The sequence below is a fragment of the Danio aesculapii genome, chromosome 4, assembly GCF_903798145.1.
Source record: "Danio aesculapii chromosome 4, fDanAes4.1, whole genome shotgun sequence".
Classification (NCBI taxonomy): domain Eukaryota; kingdom Metazoa; phylum Chordata; class Actinopteri; order Cypriniformes; family Danionidae; genus Danio; species Danio aesculapii.
The window spans coordinates 51,662,229-51,686,535 of record NC_079438.1 but is presented as its reverse complement, the minus strand read 5'-3'; the positions used below and the strand labels follow the sequence as shown (position 1 = coordinate 51,686,535).

Sequence of the window (24,307 nt, the reverse complement as noted above, 5' to 3'; positions counted from 1 at the left end):
ACTCAGAGCGCGTTGGGTGCAGTAGGACTCGTGGGATACATAACTGATGAAGAAAAAAAAAAAAAACAGGCAGATGGGACAGTAGATATAGGACTGATTTGTAGAATTTTAAATATTATTTGTTTCATTCTACCACTATTTGCTTACAATAACTCAAAATAAAAACTGCTGGACACCTGGATAACACAAGACGCAACAGAAAAACACCATAGCAAAGCCAAATAAACTGAAACACAAAAAGTGAAACACAAGACAAATTAAACAACTAAACCAGACACAGGTATAAAACATAATGAGTAGCCATGGCAACAAGTGAGAATCTACTTAGAAAACAATGAGATGCAAACTAATAGACCTTAAAAACAAAACTGAACATTTACCATCATTAACTGCATTATATTTAAATACTGTAAATCTATCTTTCTATCTATCTATCTATCTATCTATCTATCTATCTATCTATCTATCTATCTATCTATCTATCTATCTATCTATCTATCTATCTATCTATCTATCTATCTATCTATCTATCTATCTATCTATCAAAGTACTTGCATGTTTTCACTGCAATTACTGATCTTCCAGCTATTTTGTATCTCTGTGTCAGCTTGTATTCAGTTTCAGTGAAACATCTTTAAAATAGGCTGGCCGTCTTTGTATTACCCAATGAATGATCATACTATAAATGAAACTGAAACTGTTTCAAAGAATCAGGAAGTAAGAGCATATAAAAAAACGTAGCGAGACAAAAGAAGGATGAAGACTGTGGCCATACTCTACTTTTGCATCTCATACTTCAGGTAAGGTTTTAATGTTTTACTTTCACAACACAGCGCAGCTTTGGAATGATTTATAAATGTAGTTTTTGCTCTCGTAAATTTGACAAGACACTTTAAAAGTGTGTGTTATGCTTTTTCTGATATTACCATTCATGTTTTGTGTAAAAAAAAAAAGAAGCTGTTTGTGAATTTAAAAGGTCTTAAATATCAAAGATTAGACAAATGGAGGTCTCGCAAAAAAGTCTCCAAAATGAAAGAACAAACTGTGAACTGGCAGCAATGCGTCATCTGGAATTCACTTTTACTTTCAGCACAAGCCTACGGAAATCAAAACCAGACAACAATTCAGAAACACTTGAGTTTTTCACAAATAATACATTTTTAACTTTTGGTAGTGGCTATATAATGCTAGCAGAACAGTGTGTCAATAAACAGTACAGTAGTCAATATTAGAGAATAGCAATAACCGTAGAAAGATAACATTTCTAAAGGTTACAGAAGTCAAAATCAAATAGGAATAGGGCACATCCTTGCTCTGAATGACTTAATTTCACTTGAACAGTTCATTGACTGTTGTTTGTTAACCATAACATTGTTGCCAGGGATTTTCCAGAGATTTTCAATCAGGTTTAGCACAGGACTCTGTGCTGGCCATCTCATTATTTCAACGTTTCCAGCTTTTAACTGATTTCAGGAAATTGTATGTGGCTCTCTAAGTCTGATCTCTCCTGTATCTGCATATGTTGCTGTGTGAAATTGTAGCCTATGGTCTTCTACAACATCTGCTTTACTTCTCAGACAGTGTAGTTTTACCTAAGGCCTGGAAGAGTTTGGTTTGTGTCAAGTATAACGCAAAAACAATCCACTTTGCATAACCGACACCAGAGTTATTGTTCATATTAATTTACTAATGCTGAAGATTTCAGAGATTCATATACTGTATGGTACTTACAACAGACTGGACCATCCGACCAATCAGAGTAGAGGTTGCGATCAGAAAGTGTTTCATGCATTGTACAAAAAAATAATAATAAATACACCTGACTGGATGTAAATGAATTTTGAGAGACCTCCATCACTAAATTAGCAACATTTAAATTAGCATAACACAGGCAGATCAATTTTTTTAATGAACGTTAATCTTAATACTGTATATGGACCCTTTTCACAAGACTATGACTCTACTGAGACACCTGGAAATGTGAAAAGGGTCCATTGATTTGTCTTGTGTTTTTGCTAATCAGACTAACCAGTCATCTAGTAACAATCACCAATTCCCTTGTCCAAGATTTCAGTTTCATCCTAGTTCATGTCTATGACAGGTACACGCACTGCAGCTCTCCCAGTGATAGTTTGGATGTTACATCTGTGGAGGATGTTTATAACTATCTATGGGAGAACAATAAAGACATCGCTGCAAAGACGCTCCATCTGGACTTTCTGAGGCAAATGGAGAACGGCACCCTGCAGGCAGAGCGATACGTCAACTTCACCATCCAAGACCTTAACTACGCACTGAAGGTTGGCGATATGTTGAAGAAAATGAGTGCAAACGAATCTCTCCCCACTGACATCAAGATGCTACTAGAAGGCAGATACACAAGCTACAGAAAACTGAGCGACTTCATGATGAAAATCTATTGGTTTGAGGTAGGAATATTTAAAAACAGCACTTAAGATTTTTAAGTTGTTTCTGAATTTACTGAAGATACTTTATATTGTCTTTTCCACAGGCTGAGCCATCAATTCAGCAAACTCCAGCCATGAGAAATTATCTGTCGTTCTACACAAACCTCATGCTAACTGAAGAGCCAGTGTATTTTGTAGTGGGCCTGGTGCCATGTGCTAGACTCTGGGGTTGGTTGGCTAATAATCTCAACATTCCTCCAACCAATGCCTACTTCACCTGGAAGGTGGGCAATATGGGCGGCAATCATGAGAAACACTATAAAGCTCTGCTGAACAAGTATCTGAACACAGCTGATAAAGTGGCGAAGGCTAATGCTGTGTTTCGTGAGCAGATGCAGAACGAGCATGATTTCTTCTTAACGTTTTAAGTGCTGCTATTGTTAGCAAATGCTTATTACATTTTTGAAAGACTTTTCAAATAAAAAATACAATAAAAATACTCTAAGTTGTCTTATTTAACTATTTTTGTTGTTTTTTTGGCTCATTTTTTTCTTTTTTATTATTTATTATTATTGTTCTTTATTATTTTTCTTTATTTTGCTTAAAATGAATCTATTGTCTTCATATATTGTTGTTATTATTATTATTGGTATGTTTTTTATTAGTTAATGAGTAACGTAAATCAAATGTCATAGCGTCTTTATGGTGCTGTATGTAGGACAAGTGTCCGTGCACTTTACCCCAGTAAACGTTGTATAAGCACTATCAAACGCGCACAGTTCAGTTCACCTCGTCGACTGTACTGGATTAAAGATGTCCCGGGCTGCAGACAGACTGAAAGTGGTTTTGAATCATCTGGACCGGTCTCACAGTGCTGTCGTATCCTTTTTGAGGAGGATTTTTTTGGAGTAATACAAGATCTACACCGTGAACGCGCCCTTAAGCGAGCAGAGCAAACTGAAGTCGCGCGCCCGCGGTCACGCTGTCCGGATCACATTTACAGTAGAGACCGAGGCGTCAGGAAGAGGCCTGGTTTATTATTTAATGCTTTTTATTGTGTTTTAAACAATATTTGGGGGTACATAATATAATTCTAAACTATTTATTGCTATGACAAATGACGCAAATTTGTTTTGTTACGTGCTTTGCGTAGTTATTAAGTGTGATGACGTTGACATGTATGCATTTATTTCATGATCCTTAACTTGTATAATTCAGCGAGCGTCCTTCACTTCAGCACAAAATGTGTCCTACCATCATCATCCTCAAACCCTTCAGTTAGTCAGCTGATCTTTTAATGCATTTTATTACGTCGTCATCATCTTGTCCATGAAAGATGCAGTTATTTATGAAACGCGTGATACAGAATGTTTGCCTGTGTTTTGGTCTGTAAATATTATTGAAATTGCGTTGAATAGACTATTTAAGAATGAAAATATAGATTTTAAATGAATGCTATTTGATTAATCATTAAAACATCACATGAGTAGATGTTTTTAAAGCGTGTTTTCCCCCTGCAGATACACTTTTGATACGGATGTCCTGACACAAGAACAGAGAATCGCATATGAAGAAAATGGGTTCATACTCATCCGAAATTTGGTATCTGAAGAGGATATTGACAAATTCAGGCAAGGCTGATCCAAACATTTTGGTTAAATGCACTGAACATACATTAATTTAGTGTAATTACAACAATAAGTCTAAATAATGTCTAATTTTTGTGTTGGCATACAAACATAGCTGAAAAATGACAGGAAAGCTTGCTTCCATTATTAAAAATATGACAGCAATGCACTTTATCAGTTATGTAATATTGATTATGAAAGGGATAGCCATGGACTTTCAGCCAGTGATATGCAACATATGTAACCACAGAAGAATAAATCAATTAAAATGACTTCTAAAGTCACATTTATTTTATATTTCTTTAATGTTTTATCTTAACTAAGCCTTAATTTTGCCTGGAAATATTGATATTAGTGTATATTCGGTAACACTTTACAATAAGGTTGTATTAGTTAATGCATTTACTAACATGATCAATGAACAATACATTTATTACAGTAACCATGTTTGGTAATGTTAGTTAATGCAAATAGAGTTGTTTATTGTTAGTTCATGTTAACTCAGTGCATTAACTAATGTTAATAAGCATGCATTTGGATGTTCGTAATGCATTAATAAATGCTGTATATGATATCATTATTAGTTCATGTCAGCAAATACACTAACTAATGAAAGCTTATTGTAAAGTGTGGCCCATGTAGGTTAAATAGGTTTATATTAATTCATGAACATAACCACGTGTCTATTATTCCAAAACTCAGTGCATTATTCCACATTAAATCAATCAGAAGTTCTTTTCAGCTTGATTAACAGGAGATTATGTAAACACAATGTAAATCATTCACAGAAACTCTGATGTGAGCGGTCATTGCTCTACTTTGCTCATAACCGGGTACTTGTGTGTGTTTGGCAGGAACGAGTTTGAGCGCATCTGTAAGAGAGAGGTGACGGTGCCTGGTTTGACGGTAATGAAAGATGTTTCGATCGCTAAATCGGAGTTTGTTGAGGGTGAGAAGGCAGTGACCAAACTTCAGGATTACCAAGAAGATCCAGAGCTTTTCCGCTACTGCATTTTACCTCAGGTAGACGCTAGCTCAATGCACATACAACACACTCTTCACAACAAGAGCACAATCATTTCTAATCATTTTAAACGTTTGTTTCTCAGATCCTGAAATATGTGGAGTGTTTTACTGGACCCAACATCATGGCCATGCACACCATGCTCATCAACAAACCGCCAGACACAGGTAAATATTGACGCTTAATGTGAATTACCCAAGTTAGATGTGTTTTTGAATTAACATCCTTGGGTAGACACGTTATAAGCCTGGTAATCAGGAGAATATTCTAGGGATCTTTTAAATAATATCTGTAATAAAAGTTCATTTTATGTAGTAATTATATTCCACAATGAGATGCAAGATACATAATTGACAAATAATAAATAGTTTGTAATAATTTATAATAGCATTTAAAATACCAATAGCAAATTAATGTAATAATCTTCAAAAATACATAATTTTATATATATATATATATATATATATATATATATATATATATATATATATATATATATATATATATATATATATACATATATATATATATATTATTTTTTTTTATTCATATGGTTTTATATTTACACATACATATAAAGCAATCAAATTCAAAGCAGTACGAACAATAGTTATTAATAGTACTAAAGTTGTAATAACATAAGTCACAGAAGTTACTGTACATCAAAAGTGTCTAAACCACGTGTTTTTTATTAATTTTTTTTGAGTTTATGTTATTTATCTGTATTTACTGGATTTAAGATAGCAACATCTAATTACAGCCACTGCCGCTGTTGGGGAGGGGAGAGGAGGGAAAAGGGGATGTTAAAAGGAGGTAAAAATTTGTAAACTGATAGTACTGTTAAATTATTGAATAAAATAAAAAAATTGAATCATAAAAAAGTGTCTTAACCACAGTAGTAATAATAGGAATTTATTACATGATATAATATATATTATATTACCACTATTCAAAGAATTATATATATATATATATATATATATATATATATATATATATATATATATATATATATATATATATATATATATATATAAATAAATATAATTTAATAAAAAATACTATATGAAGAAAATGAGATCTATACTTTTATGTACAGTTGACGTGAAAATTATTCGCACTCCAGTGAAATTTGTATTCAGTAAATTTTGCAAATCTTTTCCAAGTGATGTTTATCAGAATGAAGAAATTTTCCCAGTATTTCCTATAATATTACTTCTTCTGGAGAATTTCTTTTTTATTCAAGTTTGGCTGGAATAAAAGATGTTGTTGTCTAATAACTTGCCTAATTATCCTAACCTTGTTAAATCTTTAAATTCCACTTTAAGCTAAATACTAGCATCTTGCAAAATAACTAGAAAAATATTTTGCAATGTCAATTAGTTATTATTAGAAATGAGTTAAACTATCATGTTTAAAGATGTGTTGAAATGACCTTCTCTCCGTTAAGCAACAATTGGGAATCATTTAGAATCAAAGAATTTAAATTTGAAAGTTGGGCTAATTATTTTGACATTAACTGCATGCGGTTGTTAATCATAATTATGATTTATAACGCATATATTCCCACTTGTCTTCATCCTCTATAGGTAAGAAGACCTCTCGCCATCCTATGCACCAGGACCTGCACTACTTCCCCTTCAGACCTGCAGATCGTATTGTGTGTTCCTGGACGGCTATGGAGAAAGTGCACCGAGAGAACGGCTGCCTGGTCGTCCTGCCCGGCTCACACCGCGGCTCCCTGCAGGAACACGACTACCCAGAATGGGAGGTAAAAAGGAGAAAAATGCAAACGCAATTTGTCTACTTAACACTTACAGTTGAAGCCAGAATTATTAGCCCTCCTGAATATTTTATTCCCCAATTTCTGTTTAATGGACAGAAGATTTTTTCAACACATTTCTAAACATAATAGTTTTAATAACTGATTTATTTTATCTTTGCCATGATGACAGTAAATAATATTTGACTAGATATTTTTCAAGATACTAGTATTCAGCTTAAAGTGACATTAAAAGGCTTAACTAGGTTAGGCTGTTTTGTAGAAAACTGAATAATTATGATGCTTAAGGGGGCTAATAATATTGCCCTTAAAATGGTTTTTAAAAAAAATTAAAACTGCTTTTATTCTAGCCGAAATAAAGCAAATAAGACTTTCTCCAGAAGAAAAAATATTACAGGAAATACTGTGAAAAATTCCATGCTCTGTTAAACATCATTTGGGAAATATTTGAGAAGGATAAACTCATTTGGTCTATTTGTTTCCTTCCAGGGTGGAGTAAATAAGATGTACCACGGGGTGCGGAACTACGACCCAAACCATCCCAGAGTGCATTTAGAGATGGAGAAAGGAGATACTGTGTTTTTCCATCCTCTGCTGATCCACGGCTCAGGAATGAACCAAACAAATGGATTTCGAAAGGTTTTTAATCTTGGTCTTATGTTCACCTGGCAGATAAATGAAAATGTCTAATCAAAAACATGTAAAAGTGCTCGTTTAGATGCACGATATCAACATGCTTCAGACTTTTAATGCTTTATCAACATGCAACTTGTGCTTAAGCTTGTGCTTCATCCCACTCCATTTTCGACCATGTTGAAATTTATTTTTTGTTAATGATATTTTATGTATGATATTTTGTTCGAAAATAAATAAATCAAATCAACTTGATAACTAACTTACAGCATATAGAGATGTCAACCAATAATTGCTGATCAATTAATTTGAGAATCCTTTAAATTGAAAAATTTGATCAATGATACCTTTAAAAAAATAGCAAATCCAATTAATATATTTTTTCAGTGTGTTTTAATCAAAAATCACAGATATTAAAATGTCAATTTAAGGTCTTGTGCATTTATTTCAGGCCATCTCCTGTCACTACGCCAGCGGTGACTGCTATTACATTGATGTGAATGGAACAACTCAAGAAAACATTAGCAATGAAGTGAAGGACCTTGCATTTAGGAAGTACGGAGCTGACGATTCAGTCACTTTCGCGGTGCGTTCTCGACTTTAAACATGAAGTTTCTTTCATTTGGATTATTGAAGGTTTTAACGTGTTCGTTCTGAATGCAGGACACCTGGGCTATACGAGGACGTCTGGTTCAAGGGGACAGGATATCAATGTGATCCGCCAATGCATCCACTCAGAATGCCCAGAAGGTGGCACTGTAGGCACTTAATTAAGGAGTCTGGGACGATCAGTTCTCTACTAATCTAATGATAACGAAAGCCAGACATTGTAATATTAGCGTCTTCCTGTGGCAGATTTAAAAGCATTGGGAATTCATTGTCTTGGATTAATACTTCAGGTGTTCGTGAGAGCGTTTTTCCTGCAAGTGATTAGCGAGTTATGCTGTAGCACTTTGATTACAATTTGAGGAACATGGGAAAGTAAAACTGAAATGTTTTTAATCAGCTTTAATGTGGAATGTATACATATAAGCACTAGGTTTTTGCAAATTGAAATGAAGTTTTGGAAAGTATCAAAGAAAAAGAGTTAAAAGACTCTTTTAGACAAAGTTAAGAGTTTTTAACTGGTTATTCTGGAATATAAAAGGAATTCATATAGTTTTGATGAATTTTAGATTTAAACATAAGTACACTGAGAAATAGAGTTGTCACTGCGGTTGTACCCTTTTAAAAGGTATATTTTTGTACTTTTTAGGTACTAATATATAACTTTAAGGTACTGATACAGATCCATTAGGTGCTAACATGTACCCTTTAAGTACAAAAATGGGTAACACTATTTTGATGGTCCATTCGAGTATTAGTAGACTTAATATCTGTTGATACTGCTGCTAAACAGACATTTAAATGCCTATAAGAAACTTTGCAAGTGCATGTTAACTTGCACGAACCCCAACCATAACCCCAACTTAGTAGTCTACTTATAATCTAATGACAGTTTGTTGGCATGCAGATGCAATGTAACTTAAATTCAACAAATGGACCATCAAAATAATGTGTGACCCAAAAGTGTACTTATAAGTCAGCTCTTGTACATTTAATTCTGAAAAACATTACAGGGTTTCTGCAGGTTTCACAAAGTCACATTTAAAACTTTTTAAGACCATTATGAATGAAATTTCAGACTAAGACAGGGCTAAACACTAAGGATTTAAGTTTACCTGCAGAAAAGAGGTTAACTTGCCCTATCAAAAAAATTCTAATGAGTTATTTCTCAGCCACTTACTTTAAATAATGTGTCTGAACAAGCAAACCCTTGTTGTATACATAAACATTTTTAATATTACTTAAAAAACACTATAATAAAACTAATTATAATCTAAATGTATGCACAACAGTCTGTCCAGATCAGTGTCCTCACCACATATGGACTGTTAATACAGGAGAACCTTTAAACTGATGTTAATGTGAGGAAGAACATTAAACCATTTTGATAAATAGAGCTAGAGTTATAAGTTTTATTGAGATGGATTGCTGGTGTCAGTCTGCCCGACTGCGTGGCTTTACATGGACACAGGAAAAATAAGACCTGTTTAAAATGCTTTAAAATAATCTACAAGATAATATTCCAATGACATTAAGACGTTTTAAGGCCTAAAATTTAGTTTTTGAAATTGAAGACAAGGCGGTTTTCTGCTAAGTGTGACACGGCTGGGATGAGAATTAGCAAGTCCAAGGCCATGGTGCTCCACCGGAAAAAGGTGGTTTGCCATCTCCAGGTTGGAGGAAAGTCCTTACCCCAGGTGGAGGGGTATCTCGTGGCTTTGTTCACGAGTGAGGGAAGGATGGAACGTAAGATTGACATGCGGATCGGTGCAGCGGCAGCAGTAATGCGCTCTCGATTTACCGGTCAGTCTATGTTCCTACTCTCACATATGGTCATGAGCTTTGGGTCATGACTGAAAGGACAAGATCTCGGATACAAGCAGCCGAAATGAGCTTCCTTCACAGGGTGGCAGGGCACACCCTTATAGATTGGGTGAGGAGCTCTGTCACCCGGGAGGAGCTCAGAGTAGAGCCGCTGCTCCTCCACATCGAGAGAAGTCAGATGAGGTGGCTCAGGCATCCGTTTCGAATGTCTCCTGGACACCTACTTAGGGAGGTGTTCCAGGCAGGTCCCACCGGGAGGAGGCCTCAGGAAAGACCCAGGACACGCTGGAGGGCCTATGTCTCTCGGCTGGCCTGGGAACGCCTCGGGATCCCCCGGAGGAAGTGTCTGGGGAGAGGGAAGTCTGGGGTTCTCTGCCCCCTGGCCCCGGAAAAGCGGTTGAAAATGAGTGAATTTAAGACATTTTAAAACCTTGCAGAAACCCTGCATTAAGAGGCGACCTGAACGTTTCCTCAATATTTGTCTGTAGCTGTATTTAAAGGGACAGTTCACCTAAAAATGACATTTCTTTGATCATTTACTCGTCTTTTACTTGTTTCACTAATCAGTTTCTTTCTATTGAGCAAAAAAGAGATATTTTGAAAAATGCTAGAAATCTGTAACCATTAACATAATCCATAGTCTTTGTTTTTCCTATTACAGAAGTCAATGATTACAGGTTTTCATTTCTCTTCGAAATATATTATTTAGTGTTTAAAAGAACAAAGAAGCTTGATAGAGTAAATAGTGAGTAAATAATTTTTTGGGGGGTGAACTATAACAGTGGATAGCACTAGTAATTTTGCCTTAACAACACTACTTGTGTTATGATCTAATAAGTTTCTACCGTATAATTGTGCATATTTTTAATGCAATAAACATTTATTTTCAATAAACTCTGCAATTTGCTGTCATCATATCACCAGAAATCAGTAAAATGACATTGTTATTTATGATATCTAGATTACATGGTAAATTTGAAGCTTGTTTTTTTGTTTTTTACAAGCTGTTAACTTTTGAAAACTATTAATATACATAGATTTACATTATAATATTAAGCTATTAACAAAGCCATTTGCACAAAAGAAAAAAAACACTTATATATTAACTAAATAAACTAAAATTTATGCACACACAAACAAAATTGTAGAACTGCCAACATGCACACACACAATAAAACCTGCATTTAATGCACTTGTGCACGTTCTTTGGGTGCACACACAAAACATTAGCTGCCACTTTTGAATTAATATCAGGCGCTGGTGGTTTTTCAACCTCGATTTAGCAGATGTGAGCAAAATAAACCATCTATTTATATATTTACCGGCTAACTGTAATCCAAATCTTTGATCATGCTGATTAAAAGCAGAAAAAGTGGGCATTTTAAGAGCAGCCATGAATGCTTGTTTGTTTCTTTCAGTGCATACACACGAATAATAAATACCATACGCGCCCAGACTGCAGACTCCATCGAAATCAAATGGTCTTTTAGCAGAAAAGGTAAGTGGCTATTTGGGCTATTTAGAGTGGCTCGAAGGTACAAACTCATCCAGGCCAATTCAAACCACACCTTGTCAACAAGAAACAAACTCACACACAAACAAACAGTAAGAGTGATTTCAGTTCAGAATTGTTCCCCATCTGAAGAAAAACACTCTTGCTAGCTTATATCTCAACATTAATCAATTAAAGTTAACTGTTTTTACAAATGTAGGTGGATTAAATATGATACAATTAAGCTGTCTCTAAAGAAAACTCCAGAATTGTGTTGATTAACCTTTTTTTAATAAGCAGTTTAACATGCAGCTCATTTTTTGAGTGTGGAGCTTACAGGGATTCACCCAAATTAAAAATTTGCTTACCTAAAATCTTGTGACACAATAAAACATTTGTTTTTTGTTTGTTTTTTTGCTGGAATTGTGGCATTTGCTGGTTTAGAAAATGTGCCAGTCAAACAGTCAAAAATAAATTGAAACAAAATGAATACCTATGTCTTGTGATTATATATGGAGGTATTAAACCAAAGCTAAATAATAAGCCGTATGCAAGATACTGAACATTGTGTACAGTTTTATTACCACATCAAATATAATGCCACAGAATATTCAAGCTCCAAACTGCCATACACATATTCAAGATTGTGAAGTCTGTGGATTAAAGGTAATAATATTGGAAATAATGTTCAGGCCTCAATATATAAATACATGTATAACAGTTTGCCGTGATTGAATCGGTTTTAAATGCGGCAGTACATTTATTTCAAACTGTGATGTATCTGTGCATTAAAAAGTTTTATTGTACACTTTCCAGCCAATCAGAATCAAGAATTTCTAGTCCATAATGTAAAGACCTCAATATATAATTGGAGCCACATGTATTCATTTTGTTTTTAGCCGTCTCTGTATTTCTTACTCTCAAATTCCAGTGACTTGTATTTTATGGATGATGGTTTCAGCTAAAAATCTTCCACTGACGCAAATAATACTGTTTAAAGGGATAGCACACTCAAAAAAAATAATATAACATAAAATAACATTTTCAACATTAGGCCGTTTTAAACCTATATTAAGATGTTTAGTAAAATGTTCATGCTGCATGTTTCTATTTGGTAAAAAGCCACAGGCTCCAAAAATGACATACAGTTATAAAAGGGGCTCATACGTTACCAAGTGGCTCAAAGCAAGCCACATTTAATGGTGCCAAACGAAGTTGAGAATTTTAGAGATGAAAGTATGGATTTAAAGCAACATAAGTGTAGTAAAGTGTTACACGCTTTTAAAAAAAAGAAGGAGTAGTTCTCTTAAAAAAAAATCTAAAGTAATCCTAATTTATTTTCTTTCAGGTAGTTTAAAACCATTCTGTTAACACAAGAGAAAATATCTTGAAGAATTATGATTTCTGGGACCCATTGACTTCCACACAATTCAATCATGTTGTTCCAACACAAATCGATTAAGCTAACATAACAATGTAAGAGAACTGAACATAAAACAATTAGGTTGTTCCCCCCAAAAATCTCTGGAATTGTGTGGTTTCAGCTCATTTTAAATAAGCCATTTGAAGAAACAGTAAAAACAATTCTTTATGTGAAGGAAAAACATTTTTACAATGGAAGTCAATGTGTGCCAGCTATAGCATTTTTCAAAATATCTTCTTTTTTTGTTCGACATCAGAAAAAAAACCTCTAATTAGTTTTGGACAAGTAAATGGTGAGTAAACGATGATACAATTTTATTTTTGGGTGAACTTTCCCTTTAAGTGTTCCTTTGAGAACTCAACTTAATGGCTGTTTTCTTGGGAAAGATTGATTCTCCAGAGCAGAGAGAAACCTTTGTGAAAATCATAAGCATAGAGTAGTATTTCACATGCTGTCCTTTATGTGTGCGTGTGTTATAGGGAACGGCTGGGGACACTACTGTTTCCTGGGGTGTCTGCTTTATGGAGACTCAGAGCCGAAGAAAATACCTGGATTGAATCCAGACTCGCAGGAATCCATTTACGCATGGAAAAATGCCTCATAAATGCACATGCACACCCTATAGCCAAACCAGCCCATAAAGGGCAAGTCATTGATACAATATGGAGGTTTTCCTTCATACATTTCATTGAGGGACAAACACATGGCAATCTAAGAAGCACTAAATATACATAGCTGGTAATCTCTTCTTTTAAACAATCAGCAAGTCTGCTTCTCATTTCCTGACATTCTCTGTCTGCTAGTAGTTACTCTAATTCTTTTTCCTTTCTGTCAGTTTTACCTACTGATACAGACTGGTTTAACATTCTTGAGTGTTATAATATCAATATCCATGGCTGGCTGTAGTTTTGAAATGTAATCTGGGCTTCTTTAGGTGTGTGTATCTTATTTGCATGACCTTCGGCTCTAATCTGGACACTTGTTGAGGATTAACCTACTATAAATAGTGGAAACAAGTCACTTGTGTGGTAAATAATGGTATAAGTGAACATTTAAAGGGGATCAAAACAGTCCTACAAGATATAAAAGTGTGTCGTTCTATAGTTTTAGGACAACTTTGATGAAAGGTTTCGATCCGATTTAAATGTTGACTATAACCAAATAACTCAGTAAAGTCTAGATGGCATACAGCTGCGTATACTCGCATCAATACAGCACTGTTTTTGTGACACTGTACATTAATAATTCATAATTATTACATTACTGTGAGGTTTGGGGTAAGAGTAGACATTAATAAAATACAATTTAATGGGTAATTTAATAAATAATACGAATAATATTCTGTATAATTATTGTTTTTACATTATTGTGATGCTTGGCTTTAGGGTTGGGGTGGGGGTGGATGTTAATAAAGTACAATTCATATGTAATTTAATAAATAATATGAATATTTCTCATTAACTTCTGACCACAGTTGTATCCCTCTTACAACCATATAACTCATCTATATACACACACATCTTATATATTTTCCAGCTTGACAGTAATTTCTGACACATTTGCTAAAGACTCGCATGTGTGGCAGAAAGTCACATGTAAAAACACACTGCTCCAGTTACTATAACAACTTATGCTAAATCATTCCATTCCACTGGTTTTGGAACACATTTGTAAACCCAAGTGATTTGTAGAGAGAGTAATGTTCAACTCTAATGAAATGTAGGTCTTCTGTCAGTATCACCTAATGAACAAATGAATGATTGATGAAACATTAATGATCAATCCTATAAATCTATAGAACAATAGACAGAAAAATGAATGGATACTATACAGAACTATAGATCGATGGATGCATAGATGGATGGATGGATGGAATGACAGACGGATGGATGGATGGATGGATGGATAGATGGATGGAACGATAGACAGATGGATAGATGAATGGATGGATGATGGATGGAATGAAAGGCGGATCGATGGATGGAACGGCAGACGGATGGTTGGATGGATTGATGGATGAAATGACAGATGAATGGATGGATGGAACCAAAGGTGGATGGATGGATGGAATGACAGACAGACAGATAGATGGATGGATGGATAGATGGATGGAATGACAGACAGGCAAATGGATGGACGGAATGACGGACGGACGGATAGATGGATGGAACGAAAGGCGAATGGATGGAACGGCAGACAGATGGATGGATGGAATGACAGGCGGATGAATGGATGGAACAACAGACAGATGGATGGTTGGATGGATGGAACAATGGATGGATGGATGGATGGATGGATGAATGGATGGAAGGAAGGAATGACTGATGGATTGAACGATAGACAGATGGATGGAATGAAAGGCGGGTTGATGGATGGAATGACAGACAGATGGATGGTTGGATGGAACAACAGATGAATAGATGGATGGATGGATGGATGGATGGATGGATGGATGGATGGATGGATGGAACGAAAGGCGGATGGATGGATGGATGAATGGAATGACAGGCGAATGGATGGATGAAACAATAGACAGATGGACAGATGGATGGATGGATGAAAGGAATGACGGATGGATAGGTGGAACGATAGACAGCTGAATGGACTGAAAGGCGGGTTGATTGATGGAACGACAGACAGATGGATTGTTGGATGGAACGAAAGGTGGATGGATGGATGGATGGATGGATGGAACGGCAGACAGATGGATGGATGGATGGATGGATGGATGGATGGAATGACAGGCGGATGGATGGATGAAACAATAGACAGATGGATGGATGGAACGAAAGGCAGATTGATGGATGGAACAACAGACAGATGGATGGTTGGATGGAACAACAGATGGATGGATGGATGGATGGATGGATGGATGGATGGATGGATGGATGGATGGATGAATGGATGGATGAATGGATGGATGGATGGAAGGAATGACGGATGGATGGATGGAACGATAGACATATGGATGGAATGAAAGGCAGGTTGATGGATGGAACGATAGACAGATGGATGGTTGGATGGAACAACAGATGGATGGATGGATGGATGGATGGATGAAATGGCAGACAGATGAATGGATGGATGGATGGATGGATGGATAGAACGAAAGGCAGATGGATGGATGGAACGATGGACAGATGGTTGAATGGATGGAATGACAGACAGATGGATGGAACAACGGATGATGGATGGATAAATAGAATGACAGACGGACGGATGGATGAATGGATGGATGGATGGATGAAAGATATCAATGAATCAACAAATGATAGACAGTTTTATGTGAGTGGAATGCAGGCAATATCATGTCTGATGACAGCTGAAAGTGCAGATATTACTTTAGTTAATCGGTTTAATCCTGATGACCTCCAGCTTCACTGATTTCAAAGGAATGTAAACCTGAAGTTTAGCTGTAAACCTGCCAAAAGGCTGAAGTGTGGACAGCAGCAGAGGGTCAGTCTAGTCTGATCAGTCGAGTCCAGATCTCTCTCTCTCCCTCTCTCTTTCTCTCATCTGACTGAATTTACAAGCTGCCCCTCCTTTCCTTCACTCGTCCCTCTTCTCTCTCTCTTTCTATCAAACACATACTCGCTCAGCTCTCAAACTCAGTCTGTGCTTCTGGTACCTGCTCAAGACACACTGATCGTCTTAATTATGGCCTGGACTCACACTGTCCTGCTCACACTGCTGCCCACTGTCCTCATCCTGATCGGTGAGTAACAACACTTTTACATATTTTGGGATAAAAGTTTCATTATTAATTCTGAAAAAAAAAAAAAACTAAATAAAATTATACATCTATACACACACAGACACAAAATATATACACAAATATATATATACAACAGCAAATGAAATAGGTAATTTTAAGATGTTTAATGATGAACATATTTAAATAATAATAATAATAATAATAATAATAAATATTCCTGATCTACTTTAACCATATTTTTATTTATCAAGATTTGTTAGTACTTTGCTTAGTACTTTAATTAATACCATTGTACTTAATAATTGAATCATATCGTTATGCTATGATATTTAAAAACTATTTTATTTATTATTTATATTTTATCAAGGGATTATTTTAAGGTTGTAACCAGAGCAGCATGTCTAATAAATGTTCTGAATTTATTTTAAAGCATGCTTCATAATGTATTTTGGTTATTTTGGTCACATTTGCTTTCATTTCCTGATGTGCTTCAACCATAATCACACACGTATACATTTTAAACTCAAAATAAAGTGGCCATAACATAAGAATTTCAAGGAACAACTAGTCAATAGTGAGGTAGAAATGTATATTTTCATCCCATGGCTGTAAAATAATATAGAAATATAATAAAAAGTCTAATAAATAGAAAAATTTCAGCATTACAAATTCACAATTGTAAGAAAAAAAGCAGAATTGTGAGACTTACATTTATTTTAATTTTTAATCTTGATCTTGTGGAAGAGAAAAAGTGTTATTAAAAAAAGGGGATCCAAAAATGTATAAAAAATGATTTAATTGCAACAAAAACTACATAATATTAAGAAAAGAATTAACAATCGCCCATTAAAACACATCCTGTGGTGAGATGCAACCTCAGAATAACAAGAAAAACTGTTTAAAAATTAAATAAATTAAATATATGTATTAAAGATCTCATAAATATTCCGCAAAACACAATACCAGCAAAAGAAAACCAACTGTTATTCATATAAACTCCTTTTTTCTTTAGTGCTGACTGGGGTTGAAAGTGCAGCTGTTAAAGATGGAAAAGACAGTAAAGCTCAAGGTAAGTCCAACACACCCACACACACGCACACACACACAATTTTTCCTCTTACTCCATTGTTTTTGCAGGACCATCTAAGCAAGTTTTCGTGCCAGCATCTGATGCCTCAAACTTCTTCAAACGGCGCGCTCGACGATCTCCTAAAACTTATGAGGAATACTATGGTGAGTGCGGTAAATCCGGCTTGTTTTCCACATCTCACTTCTGCTTTTCTCTTCTTATAATCTCAAATCAAAGAGAGTAGTGCTGCTAATATGCAATTTGACAATTAAAGAGCTTAAAGTAAACTTGAGGTAATCCCCTACCAAATTGTATTTACATTTAAATTATGCAAATGCGCACCACAACAGGGTCCAGATGTAGACAACTGAGTTAAAAGTCAACTTAATTTCATTCTGTCACATATTAGAGGAAAGAAGGAATTGCCTGTGGTCTTATTTATTGCACATCTGTTCACTAGATAGGAAAATGTGAGGGTGATTACAGGCATCATGGATAAAAATAACCAGAACTGTTTAATAATGATAATAAAATTAACAGCAAACATTATTCTTATTATTATACTATATTTGTATAAATTAAAACAGACAAATGTACACTCACCGGCCATTTTATTAGGTACACCTGTCCAACTGCTGATTATCGCAAATTTCTTATCAGCCAATCACATGGCAGCAACTCATTGCACTTAGGCATGTAGACATGGTCAAGACGATCTGCTGAATTTCAAACCGAGCATCATAGTGGGGTAGAAAGGGGATTTAAGAGACTTTGAACGTGACATGGTTGTTGGTGCCAGACGGGCTGGTCTGAGTATTTCCGAAACTGCTGATCTACTGGGATTTTCACGCACAACCATCTCTTTACAGAGAATGGTCAGAAAAAGAGAAAATATCCAGTGAGCGGCAGTTCTGTGGCCGCAAATGTCTTGATGCCAGAGGTCAGAGGAGAATGGCCAAACTGGTTTGAGCTGATAGAAACACAACAGTAACTCAAATAAGCACTCGTTACAACCGAGGTATGCAGAAGAGCATCTCTGAGGCACAACATGTCCAACCTTGAGGCAGATAAGCTACAGCAGCAGAAGACCACACCTGGTGCCACTCCTGTCAGCTAAGAACAGGAAACTGAAGCTACAATTCGTACAGGCTCACCAAAATTGGACAATAAAAGATTGGAAAAACGTTGCCTGGTCTGATGAGTCTCGATTTCTGCTGTGACATTCGGATGGTAGAGTCAGAATTTTGCATCAACAACATGAAAGCATGGATCCATCCTGCTTTGTATTAATGGTTCAGGCTAGTGGTGGTTTAATGGTATGGAGGGTATTTTCTGGGTATACTTTGGACCTATTAGACCCATTGTGAATACTAACCTAAAATGTAACAAACATTAATAACAACTAGTTTTTTGAACTACATACACTTCTTTAAACTTAGGAAGTCACATAATCCTGAGTTACTCCATTTATTTAATCACCAAGCCAAATATCCAGAGGAAATATTATTGAATAATACCTCACTCAGTGGGAGGCTTTAAGTTAAAACCACTGAGCTAGAAGGACCAGCAGGACTATGTGGAGTAGTGCTCTCTCTCTCACTCTCTCTTTCACACACACACTCACCATAAGTCCTTCCTTCACCATCCTACAACTACAGCAGCAATGGCATGGAAAAGTTTTACAGAAATGTGTGTGTGTGTGTGTGTGTGTGTGTGTGTATGAGGATGTGAGTGTGTGCGCACATACTGTATGTATGATGTGCGTGAGTGTGCACATGTGATTGTGAGTGTGTGTGCATTTGTGTTTAAGAGATTGTGTGTGTGTGTGCTGACATGGGAGTATGTATGTGTGTGTGTATGCATGCATGCATGTCTGTGAGTGTGCATGTGTGTATTTGTGAATGAGTTTGCATGTGTGTGTTGGCATGCGAGTGTACATGTGTGTGTCAATGAGTGTGTGCACGTTTGTGTGAATGAGTTTGCATGTGTGTGCATGTGTATGACTGTGTGCATGTGTGAGAGTGTGAAAGAGTTTGTCAGTATGTGCTGGCTTGTATTTGTGTGTGAATGTGTATCCACATACTGTATGCATGTGTCTGCATTTGAGAGTTTGTATGTGTGTGCTGTATGTGAATTAGTGTGCACATTTGTGTGTGTTATTGTACAGTAGCAGTCTGCAGGTTGGAGGAGTTAAAGCAGTTGGAGCTCAGCAGTGGAATGTGCAGACCTGAGCTAAAGCCCCCTCCCTCACTACAGAGGAAAAGCCAGAAACCTACATTATTTTTGGCACCCAATTTGCTCATATCTGCAGTCAGAGGGTTTATAGGAGCGAGTGTTATGCTTAACACTGTTTACTCTGCACACACAGAAGCTCTGGGGCAGGTCCTTATAGATGAGAGCAACAGAAGATATGGAGAACTGCAATGACAAAACACTACCTCACAAAATCTTGTCGCCTATTCAAGTTTTAGGAACAACAAATAATAACTTGACTTCTAGAGGATCATTTGGTATCAGAAGTGGCTTATATGCAAGACAAAGGCCTCTAGATTACACTTATTTTACCAAAATAAAATATGATCATGCCTTGATTTTTAATGATTTAATAAGGACAGTAAAGTCTGACTTTGCTTAGACAAAAATCTTGTCACTTTACGGAAATAATGTACAGTATAGAATATATAATAATGGTGCAGTGGAAAAAGAATGAATATTATGTATGACTCATATGAGCTTGGAGGACTGCATCCATACATCTCTGCAATGACTCAAATAACTTATTAATAAAGTCATCTGGAATGGCAAAGAAAGCGTTCTTGCAGGACTCCCAGAGTTCATCAAGAATCTTTGGATTCATCTTCAATGCCTCCTCAATCTTACCACAGACATGCTCAATAATGTTAGTTTATGGTGACTGGGCTGGCCAATCCTGGAGCACCTTGACCATCTTAGCTTTCAGGAACTTTGATGTGGAGGCTAAAGTATGAGGAGCGTTTGCCTGCGGAAAATTTGCTCTCTCCTGTGGTTTGTAATGTAATGGGCAGCACCAATGTCTTGATATCTCAGGCTGTTGATGTTGCCATCCACTCTGCAGATCTCTCGCACACCCCAATACTGAATGTAACGCCAAACCATGATTTTTCCTTCTGTTTGTTCTGTAGACTATCGGGGAAAAAAAGCTTAAAGGGGCTAATAATTTTGATCTTAAAATGGTTTTTACATTTTTTTTAACTGCTTTTATTCTAGCCAAAATAAAACAAATAAGACTTTCTCCAGAGGAAAAAATATTATCAGACATACTGTTAAAATTTCCTTGCTCTGTAAACATCATTTGGGAAATATTTAAAAAACAAAGAAAAAAAAAAAAATCAAAGGGGGGCTAATAATTCTGACTTTAACTGTATATACTGTAAACTTGACTCTGATTATCAATAATGCATATTTTCTCCATGCAAACTAGTACATTTTTAAACCATGTAAACATGCAGTGCCATAAAAATAATGTGAAAAAACATGCCTCAAAATCTATGAAGGTTATGGTTTTTAAAAAGCAAAAAAATTTAAAAAATAAAAATCACATGAGTGATAAAAGTCTAAATTTTGATGTTAACATTAGGTTTAATAATATGATTCGATTTTAAGTTTAAAGTATTTTAAATGCACTACATTGAATAAAAGTGACAGTGAAGATAATAATCTTACGAAAACAAACATCCAGAAAAATTAAGCGGCACAACTTTTTTCAACAGTAATAATAAGAAATGTATTGAGCATCTTATCAGCACGTTTGAATGCTTCCCGAAAAATCACATATAACAGAAATCCCAATAACATTAAAACATTTTATATGAAACTATTCAATTCAAGTTTATTAGTATAGCACTTTTCACAATAATTATTGTTTCAAAGCAGCTTTACAAAAGGTGCACATTATTGCATTACAATCAAATTCAGAAAGGTTAAGGTTATTAGTTCCCATAGCTTTATTAGTTACTAACAACTTCAACTGATTAACTAGTAACTAATAGCTTTTAACAGTTCAAGTTATTCTATATAAACATGGTTAACCTGCAGTTATACAGTTTAAGTGATGTCTGTGCGCATATGTTTAATGAAGTGTATTTGTGTATTGTGTAAATCTTAGATGGTTGGCTTCATCTTCACGGGTCTTGGATCTCATCAAATTACACACATCTTATTTTAAATTTGAATATTTGACCATAACTTTTTTATTTGCATCAAATAAATGCAAACTTTAAAGAAATCTGAAATCTGCGTTTTCCACTCATTTCAGCGGAGCAGAGGGTAAAGATGGCTGCAAATGAGCGACGGAGGGAGCACTTAGAGGAACAGAGCAACGAACACGAGAACTATTTAGAGGAGGAGCGTGACGGTGAGACTGATCTCTATGCTTGATGATCTTGGCCTCCAGAAAAGAGAAACATGCTGTTCAAACCCTCTTCTGGGATCAAGATTGCAGACAGGACTGCTGGATTAATAAGAGTCTGATGACAGCAGAGGCTCAGAGACCAATCATTAGGGGTTATAATCTGGTACACTAGATAGGTGACATCGCATTCCTTCACTGTTTTAAAAGTCAACTGTTAATTTCGTACAGTGGCTTGAATTTATATGAATAGAGCTCATTGGTGTGGTCTGCTTTCTTTTCCGCAGGGCTGGTTTTCCCCATTCCTCTTCTCCATAGGGATTTTTAAGAAAAGTCTTTGTTGAAGACAAATACTGGACCAAAGCAATCAGCTATGAGGAGTCACATTACAAACTTGGATTTAAAGCAAAGAAATATTTGAAAAAACACGGTACAGCATTGTGTAGGAACACTGCAAGTGACAATTAACTAAAGAAAGATCAATTATATATATATATATATTTTAATTCGTTCATTTTCCTTCGCCTTAGTCCCTTTATTTATCAGGGGTCACCACAGCAGAATGAACATGAACCGCCAACTTATCTAGCATATGTTTTACGCAGCGGATGCCCTTCCAGCTGCAACCAAGCATTGGGAAACACGGAAAACTGGAGCATCTGAAGGGCATGAAAACTCTAAACAGAAACACTAACTTAAGACCAATTGACAATTCTTAGTTCCTCTGGGGTTTTCTAGTTATGTATTTGAGTAAATTTTATATATTATATTTTTTATAAATGTTTTATTTTATTTTATATTATATATTTTTAATATAATTATATCTCTTCTAAAGTTGATTTAAAAAAAAGTTGTCATTTAGCCTTTTTTGCATTAAATAATAATAAAAATGTTTGTTTAAAAAGTACTTTTTCTATGTATTCATTTTTAGATACATACATTAATTTTAGATAAATACATTACCAATGTTTTAGTTTCAGATTAGTTAAGAAATCAATATTCGGTGGGGAAAAAAATGCTGTTAAATAATATCTGAATTTGAAATCAAACTCAAACCCATACCTAAATAAATCCAGAGAATTTTTAATCGGATAGAGAATTTTTCTTAATTTTTTTGGTTCCATATCTATATTTTGTCTGCATATGGAGACTAAATCAAAAGTAGGAGGAGATAAAGATTGCTTACAGAATGCTTTGCTCCCCACAAACCTGATTGGTTGATTTCTTTTTCGTGTACGTCATTATGTAAAATTGTACTTTCTTCCTGAAACCCACTATTAAATCTGAGTGATTTAAAAATAAACATACATTAGCATTACAAGCTGTTTTTATGTGTTACATCTAAAAACCCTTAAGGACGGAAAAAAATAATAGTCTATAAAACTGACCCTTTTAGGCTGACCCTTTTAGGCTTTGATCCCAAATGTGCCGTTTTGGGGACTGTCACTTTATATTCAAACGAATTCAAAAATTCAAATCAAACCTCTTTATGATATTACTTTCTGTCAGGCCCATGCACAGAGCCTTACAGGGGCAGGTGCTCAACGCAATCGCAAAGTGAAAAGCGGGGGGTGGGGGGGTTAGGGTGGGTGGGATTATGTTTGCCGATTACAAAGTGAAGAGGGGCACCTCAGCCAAGGAAGGCAAAGGGGCAGTGGCTCTAGCCACCGGGCCACCCCCCTGTGCACAGCCCTGCCTTCTGTGCTAAAACTCTAATAATGGACAGCTGCTTCTCTCTCAGGGCTGTTTATGCTAATGAGGAAGAATTCATCAGTAATGGGTGGGGCTTTTCTCCTCTGATGACACATACACAGAGAGAATGTCAATCAAAGTGTTTCTAGACTGTTTTTATGAAGTGTGATTATAAAACATGGAATTAACTCATTTTTATCATTAGAGACTAATGATATTCACACATTGTTGCCACACAATTGTCTTTAAACCCCTTACGAATGTGATTTTTGCATAATAGGTCCCCTTTATTATTTAAAAACACTCATTAAATGTATTTAAAGCTCTTTGGATTCAGTTCTAACTACCATCTGTGTGTTTTCTTCTTTTAATTGACCAACAGAACAGTATGAGAGAACCAGAGAGAGGAACGAACAGTGGAGAGAGTTCAACTATGATGGTCAATACCCACAATACCCGCATCACCGCCAGTACTACTAAACAACCCCTCTGACAGAGAACACCTCATCATTGGATAATCATTTCAAGACATAATAGGAACATATAAGCACTTATAGACCTAAAGCTCTTAGTACATTCATAATAAAAGTGTTGTGTATAAACGTCATATTTTCTGTCCTAAT

General features: G+C 35.6%; 3 protein-coding genes across 3 annotated transcripts; all 3 read left to right on the top strand.

Annotated features, from left to right (window-relative positions):
* The first annotated feature begins 711 nt into the window (after nt 1-711).
* si:ch1073-67j19.2 (uncharacterized protein LOC101882838 homolog) lies at nt 712-2,905 on the top strand. The gene is made up of 3 exons (XM_056455119.1): nt 712-800; nt 2,102-2,429; nt 2,513-2,905. Exons 1-3 carry the CDS (start codon nt 757-759, stop codon nt 2,834-2,836), a joined length of 696 nt encoding a protein of 231 aa, XP_056311094.1. The 5' UTR covers nt 712-756; the 3' UTR covers nt 2,837-2,905.
* Nucleotides 2,906-3,150: 245 nt separating this feature from the next.
* On the top strand, nt 3,151-10,800 carry phyh (phytanoyl-CoA 2-hydroxylase). Its single transcript, XM_056456033.1, has 9 exons — nt 3,151-3,287; nt 3,627-3,685; nt 3,929-4,039; nt 4,891-5,059; nt 5,146-5,227; nt 6,650-6,831; nt 7,333-7,482; nt 7,928-8,062; nt 8,140-10,800. Exons 1-9 carry the CDS (start codon nt 3,222-3,224, stop codon nt 8,191-8,193), a joined length of 1,008 nt encoding a protein of 335 aa, XP_056312008.1. The 5' UTR covers nt 3,151-3,221; the 3' UTR covers nt 8,194-10,800.
* A 5,603-nt stretch (nt 10,801-16,403) lies between these two features.
* ucmaa (upper zone of growth plate and cartilage matrix associated a) lies at nt 16,404-24,291 on the top strand. Its single transcript, XM_056456032.1, has 5 exons — nt 16,404-16,536; nt 17,549-17,605; nt 17,674-17,769; nt 21,900-21,998; nt 24,067-24,291. The coding sequence occupies exons 1-5, from the start codon at nt 16,479-16,481 to the stop codon at nt 24,162-24,164; spliced, it is 408 nt and encodes a 135-aa protein (XP_056312007.1). The 5' UTR covers nt 16,404-16,478; the 3' UTR covers nt 24,165-24,291.
* The last annotated feature ends 16 nt before the right edge of the window (nt 24,292-24,307 follow it).

Excerpts from the sequence above, each read along its gene's own strand:
- si:ch1073-67j19.2 (XM_056455119.1), top strand. The coding sequence starts at position 757 with ATGAAGACTGTGGCCATACTCTACTTTTGCATCTCATACTTCAG. Across the intron at positions 801-2,101 it reads TTTTGCATCTCATACTTCAG|GTACACGCACTGCAGCTCTC; the intron begins GTAAGGTTTTAA and ends TGTCTATGACAG. Across the intron at positions 2,430-2,512 it reads TGAAAATCTATTGGTTTGAG|GCTGAGCCATCAATTCAGCA; the intron begins GTAGGAATATTT and ends TCTTTTCCACAG.
- phyh (XM_056456033.1), top strand. The coding sequence starts at position 3,222 with ATGTCCCGGGCTGCAGACAGACTGAAAGTGGTTTTGAATCATCTGGAC. Across the intron at positions 3,686-3,928 it reads CATCATCCTCAAACCCTTCA|ATACACTTTTGATACGGATG; the intron begins GTTAGTCAGCTG and ends TTCCCCCTGCAG. Across the intron at positions 7,483-7,927 it reads AAACAAATGGATTTCGAAAG|GCCATCTCCTGTCACTACGC; the intron begins GTTTTTAATCTT and ends CATTTATTTCAG.
- ucmaa (XM_056456032.1), top strand. The coding sequence starts at position 16,479 with ATGGCCTGGACTCACACTGTCCTGCTCACACTGCTGCCCACTGTCCTC. Across the intron at positions 17,606-17,673 it reads AAAAGACAGTAAAGCTCAAG|GACCATCTAAGCAAGTTTTC; the intron begins GTAAGTCCAACA and ends TTGTTTTTGCAG. Across the intron at positions 17,770-21,899 it reads AACTTATGAGGAATACTATG|CGGAGCAGAGGGTAAAGATG; the intron begins GTGAGTGCGGTA and ends CACTCATTTCAG.